General features: G+C 43.6%; 1 protein-coding gene across 3 annotated transcripts in view; it reads left to right on the top strand.

Moving 5' to 3' along the window:
* Positions 1–25,022, top strand: part of cgnl1 (cingulin-like 1) — a 151,321-nt gene that overhangs the window by 82,569 nt on the left and 43,730 nt on the right. For all 3 annotated transcript variants that reach the window (XM_085968723.1, XM_085968725.1, XM_085968726.1), the window contains exons 9-12: positions 7,464–7,670; positions 7,912–8,016; positions 18,325–18,477; positions 20,577–20,747. In XM_085968723.1, the coding sequence (XP_085824849.1) occupies positions 7,464–7,670; positions 7,912–8,016; positions 18,325–18,477; positions 20,577–20,747 (636 nt within the window). The remainder of the gene's footprint in view (positions 1–7,463; positions 7,671–7,911; positions 8,017–18,324; positions 18,478–20,576; positions 20,748–25,022) is intronic.

Raw genomic sequence — 25,022 nt, 5'->3', positions numbered from 1 at the left:
ACTAGACACAAAAGGCACCAAGGGGTATGGGGAGAGAGCGGGAATATGGTATTGAGATAGAGGATCAGCCATGATCATATTGAATGGCAGAGCAGGCTCGAAGGGCTGAATGGCCTACTCCTGCTCCTATTTTTCTGTGTTTCAATATATCATCACCTTGATAATTCAAAACGATTAACGTGTGCAATGACAGTTGATTGTGAGTCTCGGAATCAATTTTAAAGGCACACTTGAGGTTCAGTTACCATCTCTTTTTTGTTTAATAAACAGAATATTTTGCTAGTGAATGGGAGTCCCAGGCATTCTTTCATCAGTACAGAAGACCATTATAACTTGGATGGATCCTGCATTCTCTTCGGAGGCCTGACATAGCTCACTGTCACTGGTGAAATATTCTCTGGAGGATTTTGCTGGAATATCAAAACATTACTTTTGGCAACAGCTTTGGGTGGAGACTGTACATGTTGTAGAAGAGGTAGAGAACTGCGGGTGTGAAAGTGAAAAATATGGAATCTTGGCTAGGAATATTCACTGAAGAGGTCATCTCTGTAAAAAACAAACCTGCTTATACTGGTCTCTAATCTTCCTGATATAATGCTGTGTTGAGCATGAAAGGCTGGAATAAATAGCAACTGAAACCCTAACCTTAGTGTGGAGTAAAAAATCTTTAATCCTCCAGATACTGGTTTTAAACAGAACCCCTCCCTCCAGGAAAGGAATATGAGTTCATCTATTGTTACTTGCTTATGCAGCATCTAGCCACTTTTTTAACCATTTGGTTTACCAGTGCCCATACATCATTCGTTTTTATATCAGCTGACAAATTAGCTGATTGGAGAAAGTGCGTTGCTATGGGAATAAACCAAATTCCCATTAAATTAGTAACTCTGAACTCAATTTGACCCATGTGTAAGTGAGGTCCAAGTCATTCATTCTGATTTTTTTTTCTCTATCAAACTAAAACATCAAAAAAATCAACCAATATTACAGTAAAATGATTGTAGAGACAGGATTTCATAGTTTTAATCGCTGTATTTATTCTATTCCAGCAGTTACCAAACTGCCTTGTTCTCCTCTCTTGGGGCCTGCCTCGCCTGTCGTGCTCATGTCAGGTAATTTTTGCCAACCACATTTCACAACCTGCCCAAAACCCCCAATAACGCACCACCCTGTAGAATGGCTGCATTCCTATGAAGAGGGCCCTCCTCCTAGTGAAACACTACCCTCTCCACACTTCACTGTTTATCCTGTAGCTCCCTCTTACACGTTCAACGCACTAATTGCTTCCTTGAACCCTTCCCGATCTCGGCACTGACCATCCACTTCCCTTCCTCAGCTTCTTGCTGGCTGACCTCATTAATCGGTTCCTATTTCCTGACATTGTCCCTACCTCCTTCAAAACTACCGTTATCACCCCACTCCTTAACACTCCCAACCCCACCATCCTTTTCAACTAATCTCCCTTTACTCTCCACGTTGCATTCTTGCTACAACACTCACATCTCTCCTATAAACTCTCGTTTCAAGATCTTCCAATCTGGGTTGCGCCCACTCACAACACTAAGACTGCCCCAGTCCAAGCCACAAATGCCGTCCTGCGAGACTTTGACCATGTCTCACTGTATCTCATAATCCTCTTCTTTGACTATCCATTATCCTTTAATGTCTCTCCTCCACAGTCCACCTCCCTTCTGACTTTTCTCTTGCGGTTCCAGTCCCAGCCATCATCACAAAATCACTACATCTTCTCCAGTATTTTCTCCTCCTATGCTCATCTGGTCACTTTTGGTGTACCCCAGGACTTCCTCTTCACTTACATGTTGCCCCGAAGAAAGCTTGGAGTCAACTTCCACAAGTATTCCGAAGACGCTCTGTTTTACATCTGTATCTCTGCCTTTGATTCCCTGGCTGTTGCCATCCTTTCTTACTGACTGTCTGGCACTGAGCTCTGGAATGACTCATCATTTCCATCCACCTTAATGTTGGTAAAACCAAAACCACCTTCTTTGGTCAGTGCCACACTGGAGTCCATCAACTTTCCCGACTGCCACCTCAAGCCTAGTCCGGTGGCGTGAAGGCTCAACATCCTGCTCGCCTCGAGCTGAGCTTCTTCCCTATATCCAATATATCACTAAGACCATATTCTTCCACCTCTGAAACATTGCTTGCCTGTGCTTCTACCTCCCTCTCGTCACTGCGGTGCCATAGTCCATGCCTTCGATATTTTAAAGCCAGTTTTCTCGAATGCTTTTGTTGCTGGCCTACCTGCCTCCATATATTTATTGCCATACAATGACCTGCGACCTCTTGTACAAAGTCTGCACCCCTATTACCACAAATTGCCAAGCAGCTCCGCAGTTTTCCTATATACCAACAGATCTACTAGAAGGTCTTCATCTTCTTGTTCAAATCCCTCTATGGCCTTGCCAGGCCTTGCCATATCCTTTTTCTGCAATCTCCTCCAACCACATGTCCTTGCATGGTCACTCTACTCTTTACTCTTTAGATACTGATTAGATACTGATTTGCTTCTTGTTTCCCATGCCCTCTAATCCGACCATTCCTTCAGGCACGTATGACCCAGTCTCTGGAACGCCCCAAATTCCCTCCAGCCCTCACTGTTTTCAAAAGCTGCCTTAAAACTGTTCTTTTTAACTGTGCTTTCACCTCCCCTCCTTAGCCCCTGTTTTTCCTCTTCTGCTTTGCAGCCACTTTTCTGTAAAATGCTCTGAGACGTTCTCTACTGAGGAAAGCTATAGGAACATAAGTTATTAAAGGTTACGGGAAAAGATACTCTGGAAGCAGAATTATGGGTAGAAGGGTTCTGTCTACTTTACATTTCAAAATCCCTATAGGCACTTTTACATTGAGAGTGTGCTGTCCGCAGCAGGCATGGTACTCCCACTGTTGCTGGCACACTTTATTATAAAGTACGTGACCCCATGACTCCCACAGATGGCGATCTTGTGGGTGTAGTGAGCTTCTATCGAATTCTTGTACTTAGCTCTGTGTATCCCTTAAGTTACACAGCACAGTTGTGAAAATGCACATTACATGGGTTTCCATTTAGAAATCGGCCTAAAAAAACAGCAGCAGAAGAAAGAAAGGTAAATTGGGGAGAGCATCGCGTGGACATAGTGCTGCTTTCATAGGACTCGAACAGCAACATTAAAGGAATTCCTGTTCTTCCAAATGAGATTATTATTGTAAACTGTGCTATTGGCCAGGCCAAAAGTACATGATATCTTGATCTTACAAGTAAACAGATGACAATGCACTATCACTTGTTACTGATACTCCCTGCAGCTAAATTTACTTTCTTTGAAAAGTAGGAATCGGGACAGCATTCTTACAGCGCAAGTACCCCCATGGCTACCTTCCCCTTTATTGTTCTGAATGACAGCATTTACTATAGGCAAGCATGTTCCTATTGTACACCTGTCTGCATTGTGCTGGGAGATATGTGTCCCATTTGTTCTGGTAGTAAGTGTTTTTATTTTGATCTTGCATAGACATCAAACATTCAAAGACCTGAGGCATTACTACACTTTAGAGTTTCTTTGGAGGAATGTATTTGTGTCAACTCCTCATTTTTAATGTTGTTAAAACTCCCTTGTCGCAATGAGCAGAATCATAGATCTACACTTTCCTGTGTATTGACGACACTCTCCCACAATAAGCGTTAAATGTGAAAGTGCCTTTAGTCTTTCTTGAAATACACCTGTTGTAACTGAATCGAGATGTAAGCCCTATTTCCATTGACCTATATGTTCAGATAATGCTGTGTTTGTATTGATGAATAGTCACAGGTGGCGGCCACGCAGTGAGGCAGTGCTACTGCCGCTGGCTGCACAGAGACCCAGATCAAGTGGTGGTTCTCCTCGCACTGCTGAAGGTAAAGTACCAGCAGTGACAAACATAAGGCACTTTTACCTTTTAGGATCCGTGGTGGTCAGGTACAGGAAGAGTAATGCTAAAGTGCCTGCACTTCCAATCTCTGTGGAGGCTAATTGGTTGGTTATTGGTCCCAATCCCATGGACCTTGAATTTCTGCACTTGGGTAGCACATCATTGCTTCTGCATAATGTGTTGCAACACTGAATCGCTTCCACGAAGTGAAAATGATCATATCGTGACGGCATTATCACAATACAAGCACGCGAATGCACTGAACCAGCCCTGTAATTTAGTTGGTCAGTGGGAGAAGTCATTGGCCGACAGATTTCAAAACCTGGGGAAAAAGTGAGTCACGGCAGCCATCAGCTGTCTGGAGTTACGTCAGTTTACACTTAGATGTACTGTCAACTGTGCAAGGCCTGCCGATAGCTGGCAGCGCTGTGGTCAGCTGAAAGCACCTGTAAGCTTCTGCTGCCAATGACTCTACTCTGGATGCCATGTATATCCATTTTGTTTTTGCCGAGGCAGTATTGAGTTCTTATTCTTTTGGCGGTACTTTGGTTTTGGCATTGCCGGCCTGATCAGACCTTTGCTGACATCTGGGAAAGGTCTGCAACCAAACGCTTGGTCACAATCTCAACTCGGAAGCAATGAGTAGTGTGTTGAAATACCAGCAGCCTCAACACTTGGCATAAGCACATCACCAGTTTCTATGTAGATATTGTTATGTAATTATAAGTGTGAAGATGCACAATCCCTTTTTTGTTACTCTTTTTCTACATTTCCTGTATTTTCTGTGCTCTCTCCCTCTTCGTGTAATCATAGAATCCCACCCCAAGCTGCACAGAAAAGAAAGAGGGGAGGTAAAACTTCTAAAATGGGGAGGAGAGAAAGATTTTTTATTTTAATTTCTTTGGGGGGGTGGATTGAATTTTGGTACTTGAAGTAAGGAATGTCAGTGAGGAACTCGACGCATTTTCAGGAACAAGCTCTCCCAGATCAGGCATAGCTTGGCCATTGGCCGAGTGAAGCTTCTTGTTTTCTGCCCCATGAATGTATTTTTTAAAATTCTCTCCTGATTATACCGACTCCTGCTGGGATGTGGTTTGACAGGCACAGGCTGACTTTTCAGTACTTCCTTTGTGAGTCTGAGAGTTCTGACAGGCCATTCAGTCATGTAGGCTAATCACGGCATCAGCAATGAACCCAATACTGTTGTCCCAATGTCCACACAAGCAAGCTTCTCACTAATAACTTATCATGAGCAGGAAATATGATTGATTTCTTGCCCACCCCCCAACCTCTCCTCTCTAGCACAGTGGCATTTAGCCCAATTATAAATGCCCTTATTAATATCCTGGCAAAGATCAGCGAATTCAGCTCAGTCTGGGATTAAACCCAGGATTTTTCTGGTCATTAAGGTCCAATACTTCATAGTTTCAATCTTTTGCACGTGAACCTGTTACAGTTAGCATGCTGTTTGAAGGTGGGGACCATATATATATCTGTTACACACTACGCTGACCACTATGGCATTTACAAACATTACCAGTGGTGTCTCCTGTGATCTCAAGGTGCAGGTGAATGGCAAAGGTAGAAGCTTACATTTGAGGGACAATAAACTAATGTTGCAGGTGATGCTCTTAAAACAGATTTCAGCTTTTTTGGTAGTGAAGTTGAATAAGTGCTTTTTTTTTTGTACACTTGTTAGTGGCTTTGGTAAGTAATGCAATGGAAAGATGAGGCTTGAAGTAACTTCAGAGCAGGGGTGCTCCTTGCCCAGGAACAATTGTAACCATTTAATCTGACAGTGAAGAAGCTGCCATTTTAGATCACTACACAACTGTGTTTTTGGTTCTACCTGATTGGTTTCAAAACTAATCGGGTGACCAGTTTCCCATCCCTATTTGATTTGTTACAGGCAAAATGAACCAATAGTCACATTGGCATAGATTAATAACTTTCATGAAAGTGATCAACTTTTTTTTGGCTTATCAGCTATTCTTTCTCATATTTTGTAGTTTGTTATGGAGCCAGTTTTGCCCATTTTGAGAGAGATTACTGTTAGTTCAAAGGGTCTTCATTGTCCATTTGTTGCCGTGTTTCTAAAGAGTTGATGCACAAGGAAGGTATGTCAAGTAATATATAATGCGCCGTCAAGAAGCTTTTCTTCCCTAGAAAAATCAGCATGCAGGAGTTTAACTTTCCTTTAAAGAAACGTGCCAGTTTACAGAGATGTTAAGTGTTAATTTTAGATTCAAAAGCCAGATTGGAGTATGATAACATTGGTGAACTACTTTGATCTGAGTCCTTTTAGTATATATTCTTACAATTGACATTTTGACCAGATAGAATCCTCCTTCACCAACTGTATCTGTTGCAAGTCCTATCTAGTTACAACGAGCGGTGAAAGTTTTACTCCTGATGAAGGCATGCAATGTGGAACCCTGGTGGTTTATGTAATGTTTGTGGTGCAGAAATGTAAGGAAGGATTGGGGAGTGAATAATTCTGTAATGAACTGTCAGCCTGCACAACCTCAAAATGATCAATGAGAAAGTGGCTATTGATGACAAAAAAAAACTACAATAAAAAATGCAGATAACTCCGATCTTATCTAAGGAACATAGACCCAGATGTTCCCTGGCCTCTTCTCCACTGGAAGCGCAGAGGAGTAGGACTCTGGGCCACCTACAGCAAGGGGCGGTGACCTTAGCTCAGATCCTGGGGACGTGATCATTTAAACAGTCAGGGAAGATGGCCCATGCTTGCAGTGGTACTGTAGGGGCACCTCTCCTGAACAAGTGCTGGGAAATCGGCGATGCACCGTGCCACTGTGATTGGGGGAACCAGAGATCCTTTATGGACTGAAGAGGAGATTTCTAATTTCAAAGAAAATGCCTTGCTGTTCAGAGCTTAAAAGTTGTGGCCATATTAGGTAATCAATCCCCTCTGAGATCGCTTATCATTCCTTCCTCAGCTATTTGGGGCCTTTACTAGGCCCACAACGGAACCTACATCTACTCTCAGCAGGTGTGACTTCCATTGGATCTGTCAGGTGGTGTACAGGCTGGGATTCCTGGGAATGATCCCAGTGCTTTCAACAGATTTGTGGAGTCTCGCCCACCCCCTCTCCCGATTGAAAATTGGTCCGCAGCATGTATGAAACGGAAATCCAGTGGATCTGGGTTCTGTCCCAAATTCTGGCCTCCTAGGGATGAACCACTTTTGCCCTCCTACCCCAGGGCCATGGTTTCTATGGTAAAGCTCAAAGACTAATATATTCCTTTTTAAAAACTCAACACCTTGCTTTTCCCTCTTCCTTAGCGCAGGATTACTGAGACCCAATGAGACTAACTTGGTCTATATGGTTCAGTGGTGCATTCACCCACTAACCAATTGGAGGAGCCATTTTGTGTCGTTTTAATGCGCTCAATGGGAGTGACTGTGTGTGTGTGTGTGTGTATATTTTGTCTTGAGCAAGAAGTCTCTATATTTATGTATTACTGTTGAAATCTTAATGAAATAGTAAAATCTCTCAGCTTTTATTACTATATGATTCTAACAGAGCAAAAATGCACTGGAGCAAGAAAAAATTGCAGCCAAACAAGCAAAGAACACTGCGGAGGATCACGTGAAACATCTCATGGATGAAAATGAGACCCTGGAGAGAAAAATTGTGCAACTACAGGCTGAAATTGATGAACTCAATCAAATCATTTATAACATGAAGATAGAAGAGAAAAGGTTGAAGGATAAACTCACACGTCTGGAGGTAATGCAGCTGCAAAGACACTGTGAAACATTATTTCCAGCATTTTCTGTTTTGATTACATTAGTCACGGTCCCTTTCCTGGCAATCTTACTGCTTTGGAGAAACATAAGTGCCATCTGCAACAGATTCAAACTTGTGTGTCCGAGTTGAGAGTGTCAGCATTCCAATATAGCAACATTATGTCTCATTAAACTTCGATTCAGAGATAAACTTAAAAACTCTTCCACTATAACTTTTGCAGCATGAGAAGAAGCAGCTGGAAGCTGCCTTGAGAGAAATTGGAGACCAGAAACAGGACATTTCACTCGCAAAAAGAGCCTTGGAGAGCCGGCTGGAAGATGTCCAGGTACTTAGCTGAGTTTTCAAGCAGTGCACCAATAAATTAAATAAAACCAAGTTAAAGGAGGACTATCCTTGAGAGTGAATTGCTTTCAATGTAAAGTTATCCCCATAAGCCTTGGCCTTGATATTACGCTGTGGGGTAATAGGTATGGACACTAAAATAGCAGAGGGAGGCATTCATATTTATTATTCCACTATACAATTACTAGACACTTAAAAAGAAATGTAATTTCTCCATCTGAGAAGAGAAATTCTAATTTTCCAAGTCTGCGAGCCGCCTATTGAAGATCTACCATGGACAGTTCTTTTGGACAGAAAAGAACTATTAAGGCAATTATGTTGATTAGGGCTTCGTATCCTTCCTGCTCCTGGGTGTGAATCCCAGTGCTAATTATCTGACCACTACTGAATCTGTAATTGCGTTGACACTGGGATCAGCATCAATGACTGGGAAACATGTTGATCATAACAAAACCCACCTAATGATTAATGTAATTCAGTGGTCTTTTCTAGCGGGGAGGCCTGACTGGCGGGTGTCTAGCAGACCCCCTACTGACTTCAAAATTTGGAATTTCTCCTCTCAAATAGAAATATTTACAGATCGGAATTGTGGTGTATGTGCCTTTAAGAGCAATTGTGGTGTATGTGCCTTTAAGAGCCCCAGGTGTGCGTAATGCCGGTAATTGCCACTTGGGCTATATAAGCCTGTGTATTGTGTATATCCTTTAGAAACCCCCCCCCCCCCCCCCCAGACTTGCTTAGTAAATACCTATGAACCAACTCCTGTCTTCAGTATCTTTATCTACACACGGACACTACAGTGGCGACGAAGTGGAAACGGACTTACCTGCAATTCGGCAGCACCTCAAGGACATCAATTCCTCCAGCGTCCAGAAGACTCAAGGAAGTAAGAGAAACTGTGGTTTCACCAGCTGGCCAAGCTGGTGACAGGTACTGCGCTAATCCTTCCTGGGCGTCAGGCTGGAGCTCCAGCGGCGGGCTCTACAGCTGAGACAGGCAGCGAAATCGGAGGCAAGCAATAACGGACTGGGAGGGTGCACTCGAGAGACGGCCGGCGCGGCAAGCAGGTCAGCGTTTAGACCTCCGTCGGGAACGAGTCTCCAACAGTGAATAAACGGAAACCACAGTAAAACAGCGTTGTTATCGGTAGCAGCGGCGGGAAAGCGCGGGAAGCGCCATATCGTTGCTACAGACAGAAAAAGAAAAAAAAAGCGCGGGAAGTGCCATATCTTTTCTGAAATGCCTAAATCTGGTAATATTGAGGCTTTTGATGGCGAAATAGAAGATTGGACCACATACGTGGAAAGAGTAGAGGTTTATTGCACTGCAAATGGAATAACAGATGAAAAAAAGCTTCAGTACTTCTGAACTTAATGGGCGCGAAGACAAACGGGCTGTTACGAAATTTAGTCACTCCAGCCAAACCAAAGGACAAGACTTTTAAAGAAATTGTTGATACCCTGCAGGAGCATTTAAACCCAACACCGCTGCTGATAGCGGAACGATTCAAGTTCTTCAAGAGAAATCAACACAAGAATGAAAGTAACGCTGATTACCTAACCGAATTAAGAAAGCTATCAAAGTACTGCCAATTCGGAGCAGGACTATCGGATTATCTTCGAGACAAATTTGTTTGCGGTCTCTTAAGTGAAGGAACACAAAAAAGACTGCTTTCTGAAAAAGATTTAACATTGGACAAAGCTTTCAGTATGGCTGTATCATACGAAGCAGCAGCAAAAGGAGCTGCAGAGATACAACAAGAGACACAGGACTTCGGCACCCATAAAATGACACAGGAGTTCGGAAGATGTTATCGCTGCGGCAGATCCACCCATAACCAGAGGGACTGCTGGTTCAAGGGCAAAGCATGCAGGCAATGTGGTAAGATTGGACACATTGCACGGGTATGCCAATCTGGACAAAATAAATCCACTGACAGAAAACAAAAAATCAATAAAGAAAAGTACAGGAAGGTACAAATGATGACGGACAATAGCTCCGAAGACCAGAATAGCGATAGCGACTCCGGAAACAAGAGACTAAGCTGTCTCAAATTACATAATGTACTTGCCAAAGAGGATTACCAAACCATTTGGGTTACCCTCACAATAGCAGGGTCCCCAGTTAAAATGGAGCTAGATACAGGATCAGCTCTAACCGTAATAAATCAACGAGATTACGAGAGGCTATTTTCGCATATACCTCTAAAAGACACATCCATTATCTTAAAAACATATACGGGGCAGAAAGTCTACCCCAAAGGAAAAATAAGGGTGCCTGTGGTATGCAACGGCAAAGAAATACAAAAGTTGTATTTATACATTCTACAAGATGGTGGTCCACCGTTGTTGGGACGTGAATGAATAAGGAAGATACGTTTAGACTGGCACTCCATTCAGGCACTGACGGTGACCAGTAAGGAAAAAAACAGTGATGACATCATACCTGAACGATTAAAAGACATCTTGGCCAACGCCAAAGAAGTGTTTCAAGAGAAACTAGGAACCTTGAAAGGCATCACCGCCTCAATAAAAGTGGAAGATACAGCAATTCCAAAAAATTTTAAGGCAAGACCGGTGCCATACGCAATACGTCCGGCAGTCGAGGCAGAGCTGAAGAATTTGGAAAAGGCAGGCGTATTATCCAAAATAGATTGGAGCGAATGGGCAACACCCATCGTTCCAGTCATGAAAAAAACATTGAAAAATAACTCTGAGGAACAGAAAAAAATTCGCATCTGTGGGGACTTTAAGGTGACTGTAAACCCGGTCCTACACACGGTACAGTATCCTCTTCCGAGGATAGAAGATATTTTCGCCTCACTATCCGGAGGGAAACGTTTCACAAAAATTGACTTGGCACAGGCATATCTACAGATGGAGGTTGAGGAGACCTCTAAAAAGTATCTCTCAATAAACACACACAAAGGCCTATACCAGTACAATCGACTGGTTTTTAGAATAGCATCAGCCCCAGCTATCTGGTAAAGAGCTATGGAGCAAGTCCTGCAAGGGATTCCGGGGACTCAATGCTACCTAGACAACATCCTTATAACAGGAGAAAACGACAACGAGCACCTTGCCAATTTGGAGCAGATGCTCACTAGGCTGAAAGAACGGGGCCTACGAGCAAATCGCCCCAAGTGCGAATTTTTCCAAAATCAGATATCATATTGTGGCCACATAATTAATAAGGAAGGGTTGCATAAGTCACCTGAAAAAATTGAAGCAGTTATAAAAGCCCCAGCACCTGAAAATGTTTCACAATTAAGGTCATTCCTGGGATTAATAAATTACTATCATAAATTTTTACCGAACTTATCAACTATTCTACACCCTCTTAATGATCTTCTACAGACAGGAGTGATTTGGAAATGGAACGAAGACTGTAAACGTGCCTTCCATAAATGTAAAGACTTAATCACATCCGAGAAAATTTTGGCTCATTACAACCCATCACTACCAATCAGACTGGCGTGCGATGCATCCCCTTACGGCATAGGAGCGGTATTGTCCCATAGATTCCCTGATGGCTCGGAACGGCCGATAGCTTTTGCGTCACGCTCGTTGAACTCAGCTGAGCGTAACTATGCCCAGATAGACAGGGAAGCACTCAGCCTGGTATGGGGAGTGAAGAAATTCAACCATTACCTACACGGACAAAAATTTACCTTGCTGACTGACCATCAACCCCTCATCTCCATATTCAACCCTAAAAAAGGTGTCCCCATTATGACGGCACAAAGACTACAGAGGTGGTCCCTTTTTCTAGGGGCACACCAATACAACATTGAATACAAAGGGTCAAAACAGCATGGGAATGCTGACGGTTTATCACGCCTACCGTTGCCAACGATAGAAGAGGCACCTACAGTAGACCCAGTAGAGATATTCCACTCTACCATAGTGGAATGTCTACCGGTGACAAATTCTGCCATTGAAAGGGAGACAAGAAATGACCCTACTCTCTCACGGGTCTACGATTTAACAGTGAAGGGATGGCCAGCACATGGCGAACCACTGTTGCCAGCATTCTCGCAAAGAAGAGAACAGCTGTCAGTGTGCCGAGGAACCTTGATGTGTGGATCCAGAGTGGTGATTCCACCCAAACTCCAGGATAAAGTGCTAAAGGAGCTTCACGAGGGGCATCTGGGTGGAGTGAAAATGAAGAACCTAGCTAGGGCGTTTGTATGGTGGCCAGGTATCGATGGAGACATCGAAGACATGACCAAGAGCTACCTAGGATGCCAGAAGGTCCAAAATGCTCCGCCACAGGCCCCTCTACATCCATGGGAGTGGCCCTCATCTCCCTGGCAAAGGGTGCACATCGACTTTGCTGGTCCATTTATGGACTCAATGTTCTTAATTGCAGTTGATGCACACTCCAAGTGGCCGGAGGTAATAAAGATGTCCTCCACCACCACGGAAAAAACCATCACAGTATTAAGGACCATATTTGCCACGAATGGGCTGCCGGAGCAGATATGTTCTGATAATGGACCGCAATTTGTGTCCGAAGAATTCAGAAAGTTCTTAAAGAACAATGGGGTAAAGCACTACACGTCCGCCCCATACCATCCCGCCACCAATGGATTGGCTGAAAGGTTTGTCCAGACCTTCAAGAAGGCCATCAAGGCCATGGGTAATGAAGACATAAAACTTCAGCACAAGGTGGATAACTTCTTATTTGCATATAGGAATGCAACGCATATGGTTACTAACCAAACTCCCGCCATGATGTTCTACAATAGAAACCTAAGATGCCGGCTGGATTTGGTCAAGCCCAACATCCGAAGGGACGTGGAGAACCGGCAGTTTCAGGGCATGAATGAAAGGCCAACTAGGGCCTTCCAGATAGGCCAACCGGTTTTGGCCCGGGACTACCGTACCGAGAAATGGCAGCCTGGAACTATCTGCACACGATTAGGACCACTGATGTATACCGTGGACATCGGAGACAGCATAATAAGGCGCCATGCTGACCAAATCATCAAGTCATCCGAAAAGGGACAACCTACACCACCACTCTATACATCTAACGATGAAGTAGAGATACCCATATCTACCTCCGATCTGGTGATACTGGAGCCCAATGAACCCGACACTGGCCTTCAAGCCGAATCAGCCTTGCCAGAAGAACCTACTACACCCCCGAGGCGTTATCGGGACCGAGTCAGGAAGCCTCCTGAGAGACTAACTTATAATTAATTAATACAGCAATGTATATTATTTTGCATATAACATGTAATTAATAATTACTTAAAATATGATGTACTAGTTAGCTAGAAGGGGAGGAATTGTGGTGTATGTGCCTTTAAGAGCCCCAGGTGTGCGTAATGCCGGTAATTGCCACTTGGGCTATATAAGCCTGTGTATTGTGTATATCCTTCAGAAACCCCCCCCCCCCCCCAGACTTGCTTAGTAAATACCTATGAACCAACTCCTGTCTTCAGTGTCTTTATCTACACACGGACACTACAGGCTTATCGCACAATGTTTATGGGAAATACTTTAGCGTATAAGTATGACTCACCACAGTATTGCTACCTATTCAAATACAATACTTGTAAAAGCTACTGGTTAATTAGTGACTAGTTTTATAGCATATTTATATTATAGAACTTCTTCCTGAAGTGGTTCTGCAAAACTAACTCTGAGCAATGTAGGAGCGTTGCTCAAGGAATGCTCCTACACTGGAGCATTCTAGGGAAGAGATAGCAGAGACATTACTACACATATTTAATCATTCATTCGAAAAAGGTATAGTGCAGAGGACTGGCAGATAGCTAACTTAATACCTATATTTAAGAAGGGAGATAGAACATGTCCAGGGAACTATAGACCAGTCAGCTTAACATTGGTGGTAGGAAAAATAATAGAATCCCTACTAAAGGAAAAAATAGAAGAACATCTAGAAGCCAGAAATATAATAAGGAATAGTCAGCATGGATTTCAAAAGGGAAAGTCTTGCTTGACTAACCTCTTCGAATTTTTTAAAGCAGTAACAGAGAGAATAGTCAAGGGTAATGCAGTAGATGTAATTTATCTAGATTTTCAAAAGGCCTTCGATAAGGTACCACATAATAGACTAATGAATAAGGTCGGGGACAAGTAGCAGAATGGATAGCTAGCTGGCTTCAAGACAGAAAGCAGAGAGTAGGGGTAAAGGGTAGCTATTCACAGTGGCAGGAAGGTGAGTAATGGTGTTCCACAAGGACCACTGCTGGGACCACTGTTGTTCACAATTTATATTGACAATTTAAACCTTGGAATCAAAAACACAATTTCTAAATTTGCAGATGACACCAAATTGGGAGGATAGTTAATACTAAGGAGGACTGCAACAAATTACAGGAAGACATTAATAAACTTGCAGAATGGGCATATAATTGGCAAAAGAAATTCAACGCAGATAAATGTGAGGTATTACATTTTGGTAGGAAGAATAGGGAGGTCACATTACTTGGAGGGTGCGAGTCTGGGTGGGGCAGAGGAACAAAGGGACCTCAGAGTACAAATACACAAATCACTACAAGTAGCAACACAGGTTAACAAGGGCATAAAAAAAGCAAACCAGGCACTAGGGTTTATTTCTAGAGGGATAGAATTGAAAAGTAGGGGAGTTATGCTAAACTTGTATCGAACCTTGGTTAGACCACACTTGGAGTACTGCGCACAATTCTGGTCACCATATTATAAAAAGGATATCGAGGCACTGGAGAGGGTGCAGAGAAGATTTACAAGGATGATACCATAAATGCAAGGGTATACCTATCAGGAAAGGATGAACAGGCTGGGTCTCTTTTCTCTTGAAAAGAGAAGGCTGAGGGGTGAGCTAATAGAGGTCTTCAAAATTATGAAAGGTTTTGATAGAGTGGATACAGAGAGTGTTTCCACTTGTGGGGAAGAGCATAACTAGAGGCCATCAATATAAGATAGTCACCAAGAATTCAAATAGGGAATTCAGAAGAAACTTCTTTACCCAGAGAGTGGTGAGAATGTGGAACTCGCTACCACAGGGAGTAGTTGAGGCAAATAGTATCGATGCATTTAAGAGGAGGCTAGACAAGCATATGAGGGAGAAGGGAATGGAGGCTTATGCTGATTCAGTTAGATGAGGAAAGACGGAAGGAGGCTCGAGTGGAGCATAAACGCCGGCATGGACTGGTTGGGCCGAATGGCCTGTTTCTGTGCCGTACATCCGATGTAATCCTATGAACTGCATTTGTCTTAGAACAACTGAGCTTGTGTACAGTTTAAAGTTGCTGTTTGTGACTATTTAGCTGGGGACTGTCCATATAAGACAGTGATCCCAAAACCACTTTGCTGGATTATACAGAGTAGGCATGAGCACTTCAGTCAGTTAGGTGGCCAAAGGACATGGCTTATTATTAGCAAGAAGCCCATTTTATATTTACATTGCAGCCTGGAGCGGCAGAGTCCATAACTACCTCTTTTGGTGGAGTATTGGGAAAACCAAAGCCATTGTCTTCGGTCACTGCCACAAAGTCTGTTCCCTAGCCACCGGTTCCATCCCTCTCCCTGGCCACTGTCTAAGGCTGAACCAGAGTATTCGCGACCTTGGCGTCCTGTTTGACCCTGAACTGAGCTTCCGACCTTGTATTCCTCTCCATCATCAAGACCAGCTACTTCCACCTCTAACATTGCCCGTCTCCGTCCCTGCTTCTGCTCATCCGCTGCTGAAACTCTCATCATGCCTTGGTTATCTCTAGACTTGACTATTTCAATGTTCTTCTGGCCGGCCTCCCACCTTGCACCCTCCGTACACTTGAGTTCATCTAAAACTCTGCTGCCCGTTTTCTAATTTGCACCAAGTCCCATTCACCCATCAACCCTGTGCTCGCTGACCTACATTGGCTCCCGGTTGGGCAATGCCTATATTTTAAAATTCTCATCCTTGTTTTCAAATCACTCCATGGCCTCGCTGCTCCCTATCTCTGTAACCTCCTACAGCCCTCCTAGATCTCTGCACTCCTCCGATTCTGGCCTCTTTCGCATCTCTGATTTTAATCACTCCACCATTGGCACCTGTGCCTTCAGCTGCCTAGGACCCAAGCTCTGGAATTCACTCCCTAAACCTCTCTGCCTCTCTACCTTTCTCGCCTCCTTTAAGACGCTCCTTAAAACCTACCTCGTTGACCAAACTTTTGATCACCTGTCCTAATATCTTCTTATGTGGCTCGGTGTCAAATTGTGTTTGATAACTCTCCTGTGAAGCACCTTGGGACGTTTTACTATGTTTAAAGCGCTGTATAAATACAAGTTGTTTTTGTTGGAACCCAAAATAGAGACTCTGGTTTTGGGGCTGTGTGAGAGAGTCAGGAAACTGGACTCCAAACTGTTGATGTTTATGAGGAGGAAGGGGATCATTGTGCAAGTACAGGACACGTCCGATGCTCGAGCAACGTTTAAATTTTTAACAAGCGAGCGAAAACGCACAACAGCTGGCCTCATCCCGCCACACCGCCTCTCCAGGGATTTGGAATAGGACTCGCAGGATCAGTGTTTGAATAGGCTTTATGCGATTCAATCACGCAACATGGGCTGTCAGCCTAAAACTGGAAATTTTAACTTCGGAATGTGGATCAGAGGCTCCAGGCATCACAAACGGATGAGAGTTGTACTTTGAGATGGGCGGCACTAGCACTGATCTCGTCCAGTGTAAAAGCAGCTTAAAGTACATGTTTTCTGGTAATTCATCTATGACTAAAGAAAAGTGTTAGCAGTGGAGCAAAGATTTTGTCAAAGGAAGGCAAGATTCAGCAACAGTGCCCTTATACTGTAGATATAATGAAGGAGCAGTGAATTAGCTTCTGGGGATAATGATTACACTGACAACCAATTATGTGTCACATCTGTGAGAAATCCTCTCTACTGAGACATTGGGTGGGATTTTCATGTTGGAGGCGGGACGACAACTTTCGGGGTTGTAGTCCCGCCTCCATCGAGATGCGGCCAATCCACGCGATTTTCCCTTGATTGACCTTGTTGAGCCCGCCCAGTGGGCTCAGCAGGCCAATTAAGGGCCACCCGGCAACAGGTGATGTCACAGACTGAAATTTCATCTATCAAGAGGTTTTGACAGATGAAATATCAGCATTTCACAGCTGTTTGAAGCTGTCAAACACTGACGGTCTTACTTCTAACATGAGTCCTTCTCCACAGACTCAGTTAGAAATCTCTCCTGCACAGAAAGCTGAAGGCTGTCACTTTTGACAGTTCGCAGCCATTCTGCTTTCTGTGCCGGTGAGATGAGGGACTCCCGGGACCTAAAGGAAGGAAGGCTGAAAAGGTAAGAAAAGGTATGTAAAACTTATTTAATCACTTTAGACACACCAAACACACTTACCTTTGCACTCATGCACACACCACTCACCTGAACACCAACATCTCGACCCCTCCAAGTCCTTCAACCCGACGGCCCGCCTCCTCTAACTTGGCGTGGTTTGGAGCCGTCGGGAATCCCACACTTCAACCTTAAAAATAGGGATTAGGCTAAAAACTGCCTGTTAACTACCTGTTACCAGGCAGTTAATTGGCACTAATCCCTTCCCGCCTCGGGTAGGCGGGTACCCGCCTCCTTTGAAACTGGCATGGAGGCGGGTTTGGGTGCGGGATGGGGTCGAGACCCCTGATTTCGGGATTTTAACCCCCCGCACGCCTCCAATCCCAACTCCACGGCCCAATGAAAATCCTGCCCATTGCCTCCACACACACAGACCTCCTCTGTGAGGTCCACGTACTGTAGTTCTGTCTTATCTAATATAACCATTTTGTGGAGTACAGATAGCTTCTCCTGATGCAGCTCTGATATATCCTGATCTCCCCGACCACCCTCTCCTGCTCCTCGTTGCTCCTTGTCCCAGTCTTCAATCAGTGCACCAAAGTATGCTGATTCCTGAGGTTGACCAGAGAGAACAAGGCCTCCTTGTGCAATTTTGCATCTCATTTGCTTTTCTGTGTAATACTGACTCTCTGCAGCTTCAATGCCAGGTTTTATCAGATGCGTTATATCCGCTCTAGTTCGCTAAGTGCACAATATTGCATGATGTAAGTTTAATTGGCTACACCCTACTAAAACCCACAACTTGTGGTAATGTGTATAAAAGGCAGTAACACCTGCAAGTAATTTCTTTGTGATGTACAGGTAGCACATAACCCAGCCTTAGTTCAAACATGAGCATATTCTGCATTGGCACTTAATTTGCGCGTGCAATAACCCTTAAAATAATGAGTAATTTTAGCTGTTTAATATTTTTCTCATTTTACAGAGAAATCTCAACAAGCGATCACAGGAGTATCAGGAATTAAATGAAAGACTTAAAACAGAAACAGTTCAGAAAGATCTTTTAAAGAAAGCAAAGAATGAAATGGAGGATGAGAGAAGGCAATTGGAGAAGACAGTTGAAAAGCTTCAGAGAGAGGTTGGATCCTTTGTCAACACTTCAACACATTGCAGACCATTTAGCTGGTATCCAATGAATGTTACACTTCAATAAGGAGGATACCTTCCCACTTCATAACCCTGATAAAATAACCCAGCCAATAAAGAGTTAACTTAAGAAGTGTGACATTGCTGTAAACCTATCCTCAAGTTATCTTCAGCTCTTCAAAAAAAGTTAAAAGAATAAAATGAGAAGTAAAATTAAATTACAAATTTCTGCTTATTCAAAGGCTATCAAATAATGAAATTGTAGAGCTAAACTCCTGAATACAGTAGTAAGTAATGAAAGTACATTTTTACACCCTTTTTGGGTGTCCCCACATTACTTCCTTGCTTAAAGGGTGGGAAGGTGACATATCATGTATCATACATGTGCTTGTGGATGCACAATAGTGCTCCATATTTTAAAGAAAATCTGAGCGCCCAGTGTGAGTGGCCAATATAACCTGGCTGAAACAATTATGGTGCTCTGGATAATGTCCCTAAGAATTGGGACTTTGTGAGTGGAATAAGGGATATGGGTTTTTCCTTGGAAGGAGGGAGGGAAGATCAGTCCCACAGGCTGCTTTCATTCAGCTCCAAGTGGCAGTACTTCAGCACTAGCAAAGGCTAGTCTGCTACCAAGTCAGCTGTCTGTCCTCTGGAGCCTGGAGAACAAAGATTGGAGAGGGGGGAGTTGGCGAAGAGCCAATTTGCTTGTGGTGTGAAAATGTGCTTGTGCTTGTGCTGTGCCATGCCGTTGAAGGAAGTAAGATCCCGTGATTCTTGCTATTTATGCATAGTGGAAGTTTTAATTTCAAGTCGCAGGGACAAGCGACTTCAGTTACAGTATATGGGGAGACTAGAGAAGCTGGGATTGTTCTCTTTAGAGCAGAGAAGGTTAAGGGGGGATTTAAGAGAGGTGGTTAAAATTGAGGGGTTTTGATAGAGTAAATAAGGAGAAACTGTTTCCATTGGCGGGAGGGTCGGTAACTAGAGGACACTGGCAAAAGAACCAGAGAGGAGATGAGGATAAATTTTTTAATGCAGTGAGTTGTTATGATGTAGAATGCAGTGCTTGAAAGGGCGGTGGAACCAGATTTAATAGTAACTTTCAAAAGGGAATTGGATAAATACTTAAAGAGGAAAAATTTGCAGGGCTATGGGGAAAGAGTGGGGAGTGGAACTAATTGGGGAGCTCTTTCAAAGAGCCGGCACAGGCACGATGGGTCAAATGGCCTCCTTCTGTACTGTGGTGTTATTCTATGGGGGATAAATTAGGTTGCTTTGCGCCTCCCGTTAGCGCCCTCTTAGGGGGCGCAAAGCAACTAGTGCCTGGGCGCGGCGCCGCCAACGCCTCCCGCGAAATTCAGCAGGAGGTTAGCGGCGGCGCTAACCATTAGCGCCCTGTGGCGTTGCATCGCCGGCGATGATGTCATCGCCTTGCGCAGCGCCCCGGCTGTGATCTTCAGTAGCGACCCCTGACTTACTGCCGGACGCTATGTCCGACGGGGTCAGGGTGGCCTACCTGCGGCCGGGGCAGCGCTATTTAAAGGCGAGGTGCCAGGCGGTCATTTTTGTTGCTGGCCACCTGCCAACACCTGCCTCCACTCCCGTCCCCGGCCTCCTTACCCGCCCCCCCCCCCCCCCCCCGCGCGGAGTGCCGGCTGCGCTCCAGAAGCCCGGTACTTCTCTTGCGAACCGGGCTCTTTTGCCGGCACTCCTGATCTCCGGGGGCCCAGCTGGGCCCCGGGTCGCGCTGTGCAAGGCCCTTCCCCTTTAAGAAGGGTAGGAAGGCCTGCAATACTGCGGCACGTAGCGCCGCGATATTCCTTTGGAGTGCCCCAAGAGGGAGGCGGGGTGCTTCCAGTAGCGCTCCTCTTCCCTCTTGGGGCGCAACCACTCAATTTCAGTCGTGGGGGTGCTAATTTAGTGCCCCGGTGAAGTTAGCGTCCCAAAAGGGGCGCGACTCAATTTTTCGCCCTATGATTCTGATTCAAGCTTTTTTCTTGGTACATAATTTGGACCGTTTAAGGAAATGTTTCTTTCTTTCTTTTCCCCCTTCCCCCACTTTCATTTTACCGCTGTTACCTTATGCAGATGGCTGAGATGAGTAAGGATTCTCAGAGGTCAAGCCTTGATCTGCGGAAGGAGGTTGATGAGTACAAGGAAAAGAATCGCAATCAACTGACTGTCCTGCAGCAGCAACTGAAAACTAAAGCCCTGGAGGCTGAGAAATCTCAACTAATAACTAAGAAACTGCAGGATGAGGTAATGCAAGATAACTTTGTTTATTTAACCTTTGACCAATAACCTTTGACCAAAGGACTTCTAAGGAAAGTTCAATTCAGTGGAAAGTTGAACAAATTCTTAACTTTACTTAACACAGAAAACTGCTATTGCATTGGTAAAATGACATTTTAGAAATGTTTATTTGGACCCACAGTTCATTTTGTAGAATAAGTGTGGCAGAAAAGTATATTTGCCATTTGCATCATTCTAAACCTTGTAAAAGATTGTTGTGAAATTGTAAAAACTTGGACTTCCTAAATATCTTTATACAGAAACCATTTGCACCTTCATTGCCACATATATGACATGTGCTTTCAATATTATTAACTACAAAAAAACGATTATTAGCTTTTCTACCTAATCCTCAGATTTTTTTCCCCCATTAAAAAGCTCCTTGATTTGTTGTACTTACTTCAGACAAAACATTTAATAATTTATTTAAGTTCTGTTTCAGAATTTCTGGACTGGTGGGCTCAGTAGCTTGCAGTATACTCAAAGCTTCTTGCTCTCTGTTAGAGAAAGAAAGAGTACATTAAAGAACAAAACCCTGCACGTTCAAGAGTTGGTCAGCCATAGACAAATACATTTATGAACTTTTGCTCAGCAACCAAAGCATAAACTTGTTCATACACTGTAATCCTAATTGGCAGAGTGAAACTTTTCAGCAAAATGCTTACCAGCATTCCTCTGAAAAAAACATTCATTCCACACCTGTTTATGTTCTATTTTATCTGATGATCCACCCTAACCCTTTGCCAATGCAAAACTTTTCCACAAGTGGCATCTCTATTGCCAAAAAATGTCTTCAAAATGCCAATCATATTGAGACATCATGCTAAACTTTCTCTCCCATCTATTTTAGCGTGGGCATATACACGTTCCATAAGAATGAATCCCAAAACTGTCAACCGATTTCCCATTGAAAGCACTGGAAATTGTGACCAACAGTTAAAGATTACAAAAGCCACACTTGGGAACCTGAGGTTTCTGTTTCCTTAAAAATTTCCTGTCCTCACCAATTGGCTTCAGAACAAACTGGTTGCTTTGTGGCATTCTTAATTTACAACCTTGCGATACGAAAAGAGGGTGGTGATTCTCTTGGTGTTTATCATAAGGTTAAAAAAAGTAGCCCCTGGCATTTCTAGAGCATCCTAGTTTCACTGAGAAACTGGTCTCTGGTGCCAGACTTGGCTCAGTGGTAGCATTCTTGCCTCTGAGTCAGAAGGTTGCAATTCCAGTTCCAACCCAGAGACTGGAGCACATCATCTAGGCTGACACTTCAGTGCAGTACTGAGGGAGTGCTGCACTGTCAGAGATGTGATGTCTTTTTGCTTGAGATGTTAAACCGAGGCCCCTGTCTGCCTGGTCAGATCCCGTGGCACTTTTGGAAGAGTCTCCCTGCCAACATTAATCTCATTGTTGTTTTATGGGACCTTGCTAAATTGGCCACTACATTTCCCCACAGTGAGGACATTTCAAAAGTGCTTCATTGTGCGGCGAAGCACGTTGTGATGTCCTGAGATTGTGAAAGGCGCTTTATAAATGCAAGTTTTTTTTTTCTCTGCTCTCTTTTGGCATAAGTGGTGACCTGCTAAACTGAATAGCGGTACAAAGAATGCTAGTAACAAAGCTTCACGCTTCTGCCTCGGGAACACTCTCCCAGATAATGCTGCTACCTGGAGTTCTGTTTAAATATAGGCCTGACCGTTACTAGCTGAACCAGGATTGCAGAAACACACTGTTGCCTGATACTACAGTATAATTTCTCCAATCCTAATTTCTCCAATCCTTCTCTCTCCCCCAGCATCCATGTCAAATTTGTGGGATGTCTTATTAAGTAGTTTCTAGTTTCACCCTGTTACGTCTGCGAATATGCCATGGAAAAAAAATATCCCGTCTAATCTGGGTTGCACTAGTTTGGGAGATGGCAGCTCAATCCTGCTTGCCAGTACTTCAGCAAGAATCTTAAGATCACAAGTCAGGAATGAGTACATCTGGTAGGAGGTGCATTTTGGGGTATCTCTACATTTCTAATTATCTAGTTAATTCACTGCATCCCAGAATGTGTCAGATGCAATTATATAGGTTCTACAGCAAACTTTATTGTTACAAATAGTCACAAGGATGTCCAATTTTCAAATTTGACCAAACTTTCTAAAACCTACTTAAGGGAGGTTGTAATATCACGCACTCAATTATTAATCTTAGGAAGGTTGAGGGGTTCTAGGCATTATCACACCTTTACATCACTTGATCCATGTTGAGCAGGATATAGTTTCTCACAGAATTATGGAAATTCCGAGTGCATGTCTTCCTGTCGGTGTGGATAGAATCTCTGTAGCGCCGAGAAAACATCTGGTACTCTCGCTGAAGCTGGTGTACAAAAAGGCAGTTTTCATGATCGTGATATTTTTATTTTATGTTGACTCTCCATCCTGCTTGAGGGGTGGGGGCGCGGGGGGGGGGTGGGGTGGTGGGCTGAGCCCATGTTGAACGCAGGTCGCCAGGCTTCCGTGGAGCCATTATCTTAATGTTGTTGCAGGAAGCTGGCAATCCTCCCTGCCAACTGGGTCTGTTTTGCTGTGTGCTTTGTTTTGCTTTGTTGCAGAAGAGCAAGCAAAAATATCACAGTATCAAATTACGTTGACACTCTCTTAATAGCAAAGCACCTACATCTAGCTGCAGATGGATGAATTCATACATAAATTCTCAGTAACTGGGTACTGATCCAATCTAGTACTTCTAATGCAGTCTACAAGTACAAAAAAAGATTTTGAATTATGAGGAGTAGTCTATTGTATTGCTCTACTAATCCTAATAAGGAGTTAGACAGTCAAAAATAATCAATTATGGAATAGCTACTATGAAATAGAAAAAAAAAGTGAAGGTCGCTCTTGGATTTAACTTGTATCAAACGGGGTCTAAATCCTTACTGCACGACTCTTTTTTGAAAAGCCACGTTGCAGTGCAGCCATTAATTCATGCAGTGCAGCTAAATCCTGCAGGACGTTGGGGAAACCCTTACTTCCGGGGTTCCCGTCTGGAAGTCCTCCCCCCCCCCCCCCCCCCCCCCGTCCCCCTCCCACCAGCCCGGTTTTCTTCGCGGCCCTGAGTAAATATTGGTGCCAACGTTTCAGGTCCATCAGTTCTGATGAAAGGTCACCGACCTGAAACCGTTAACTGTGTTTCTCACTCTCTCCACAGAGGCTGCCTGGCCTGCTGAGTGTTGCCAGCATTCTCTGTCTTAATTTAATAACTTTGCTTGAAACTCATAATCCCTTTTACATTTGAATGTGGTTCCTTTGGTAGCTAAAGATTACAAAATGGATAAAAAGAGTTAAGCTCATCATAATTTAATTATTATCTTCAAAGATCAGGTTTTCTAAACTAAAATCATCAACATTAACCAAATTGCCACTGATGTTTTCCTTCAAAAAATCTGTTTGTTTGCAGTTGTTTCCGAACTTGAAGATGCCCCATAACCAATTTAGTCCCACTGACCAAGATCATATAACTCATCTGCCATGTATTAACTTCCTTCTATGTAATCTCAGTGTTGGCTCAGATTTTCTCTCTGGCATCTCTCTGCACCAAATTCATGAAGTGGAATTTGAGCACAATGGACAAGATATGTGGTTGTTTTAAATTCAGTTCATATATTAAATATATTTTTGATGTTTTATATTCTAGTGAGTACTATGGATTCAATCAGAAATAATTGCTGGAGATTATGAAGTTGTAATGTTGAATAAAATTGCTTATTGAACAGATTGATAAGGTTCTAGTGAAGGCTTGTCATGTTACTGCCATCTATTGGCTAGAGGTGGGATCTCTAGTGTTGCACATCATTTAAAAAGAAAATCTCATTTCCTTGTTTTCCCACGGCCATGCCATTAAAGAAAACGGGTAGATAACTGGTTTGTGTGCCCCACTTCTCTGCCGTTGCTGCTCTCTGCGTGCTACTAGGGGGTAACCTGAGAGCAGCTCAAGGTTGCTTGTTTGGCAGCTTTTCCAAATGTGCGAAACCTGTAAAACAGGCGCAACAATTTTGAAATTAGGCCTCGGTATTTTTAAATAGAACAAGAGTATTTTGTTTTCTAACGCAAGACTGCTTAAGACCTCTTGGGGTAAAAATTTGATTGCGTTTCGCCCAGTTTTCAAGTGCTAAATCGGCATTCCACATAGCGATTTTGCGGTGGTACTTCCCGCGCAAGAAGTGCATATGATAGGCGGCGTCCGCCATTATTGGTTAAA

The sequence above is a fragment of the Somniosus microcephalus genome, chromosome 27, assembly GCF_052327205.1.
Source record: "Somniosus microcephalus isolate GS21.2 chromosome 27, FLI_Smic_1.0, whole genome shotgun sequence".
NCBI classification, from domain to species: Eukaryota; Metazoa; Chordata; class Chondrichthyes; order Squaliformes; family Somniosidae; genus Somniosus; species Somniosus microcephalus.
This window is presented reverse-complemented; position numbering and strand designations above follow the sequence as displayed.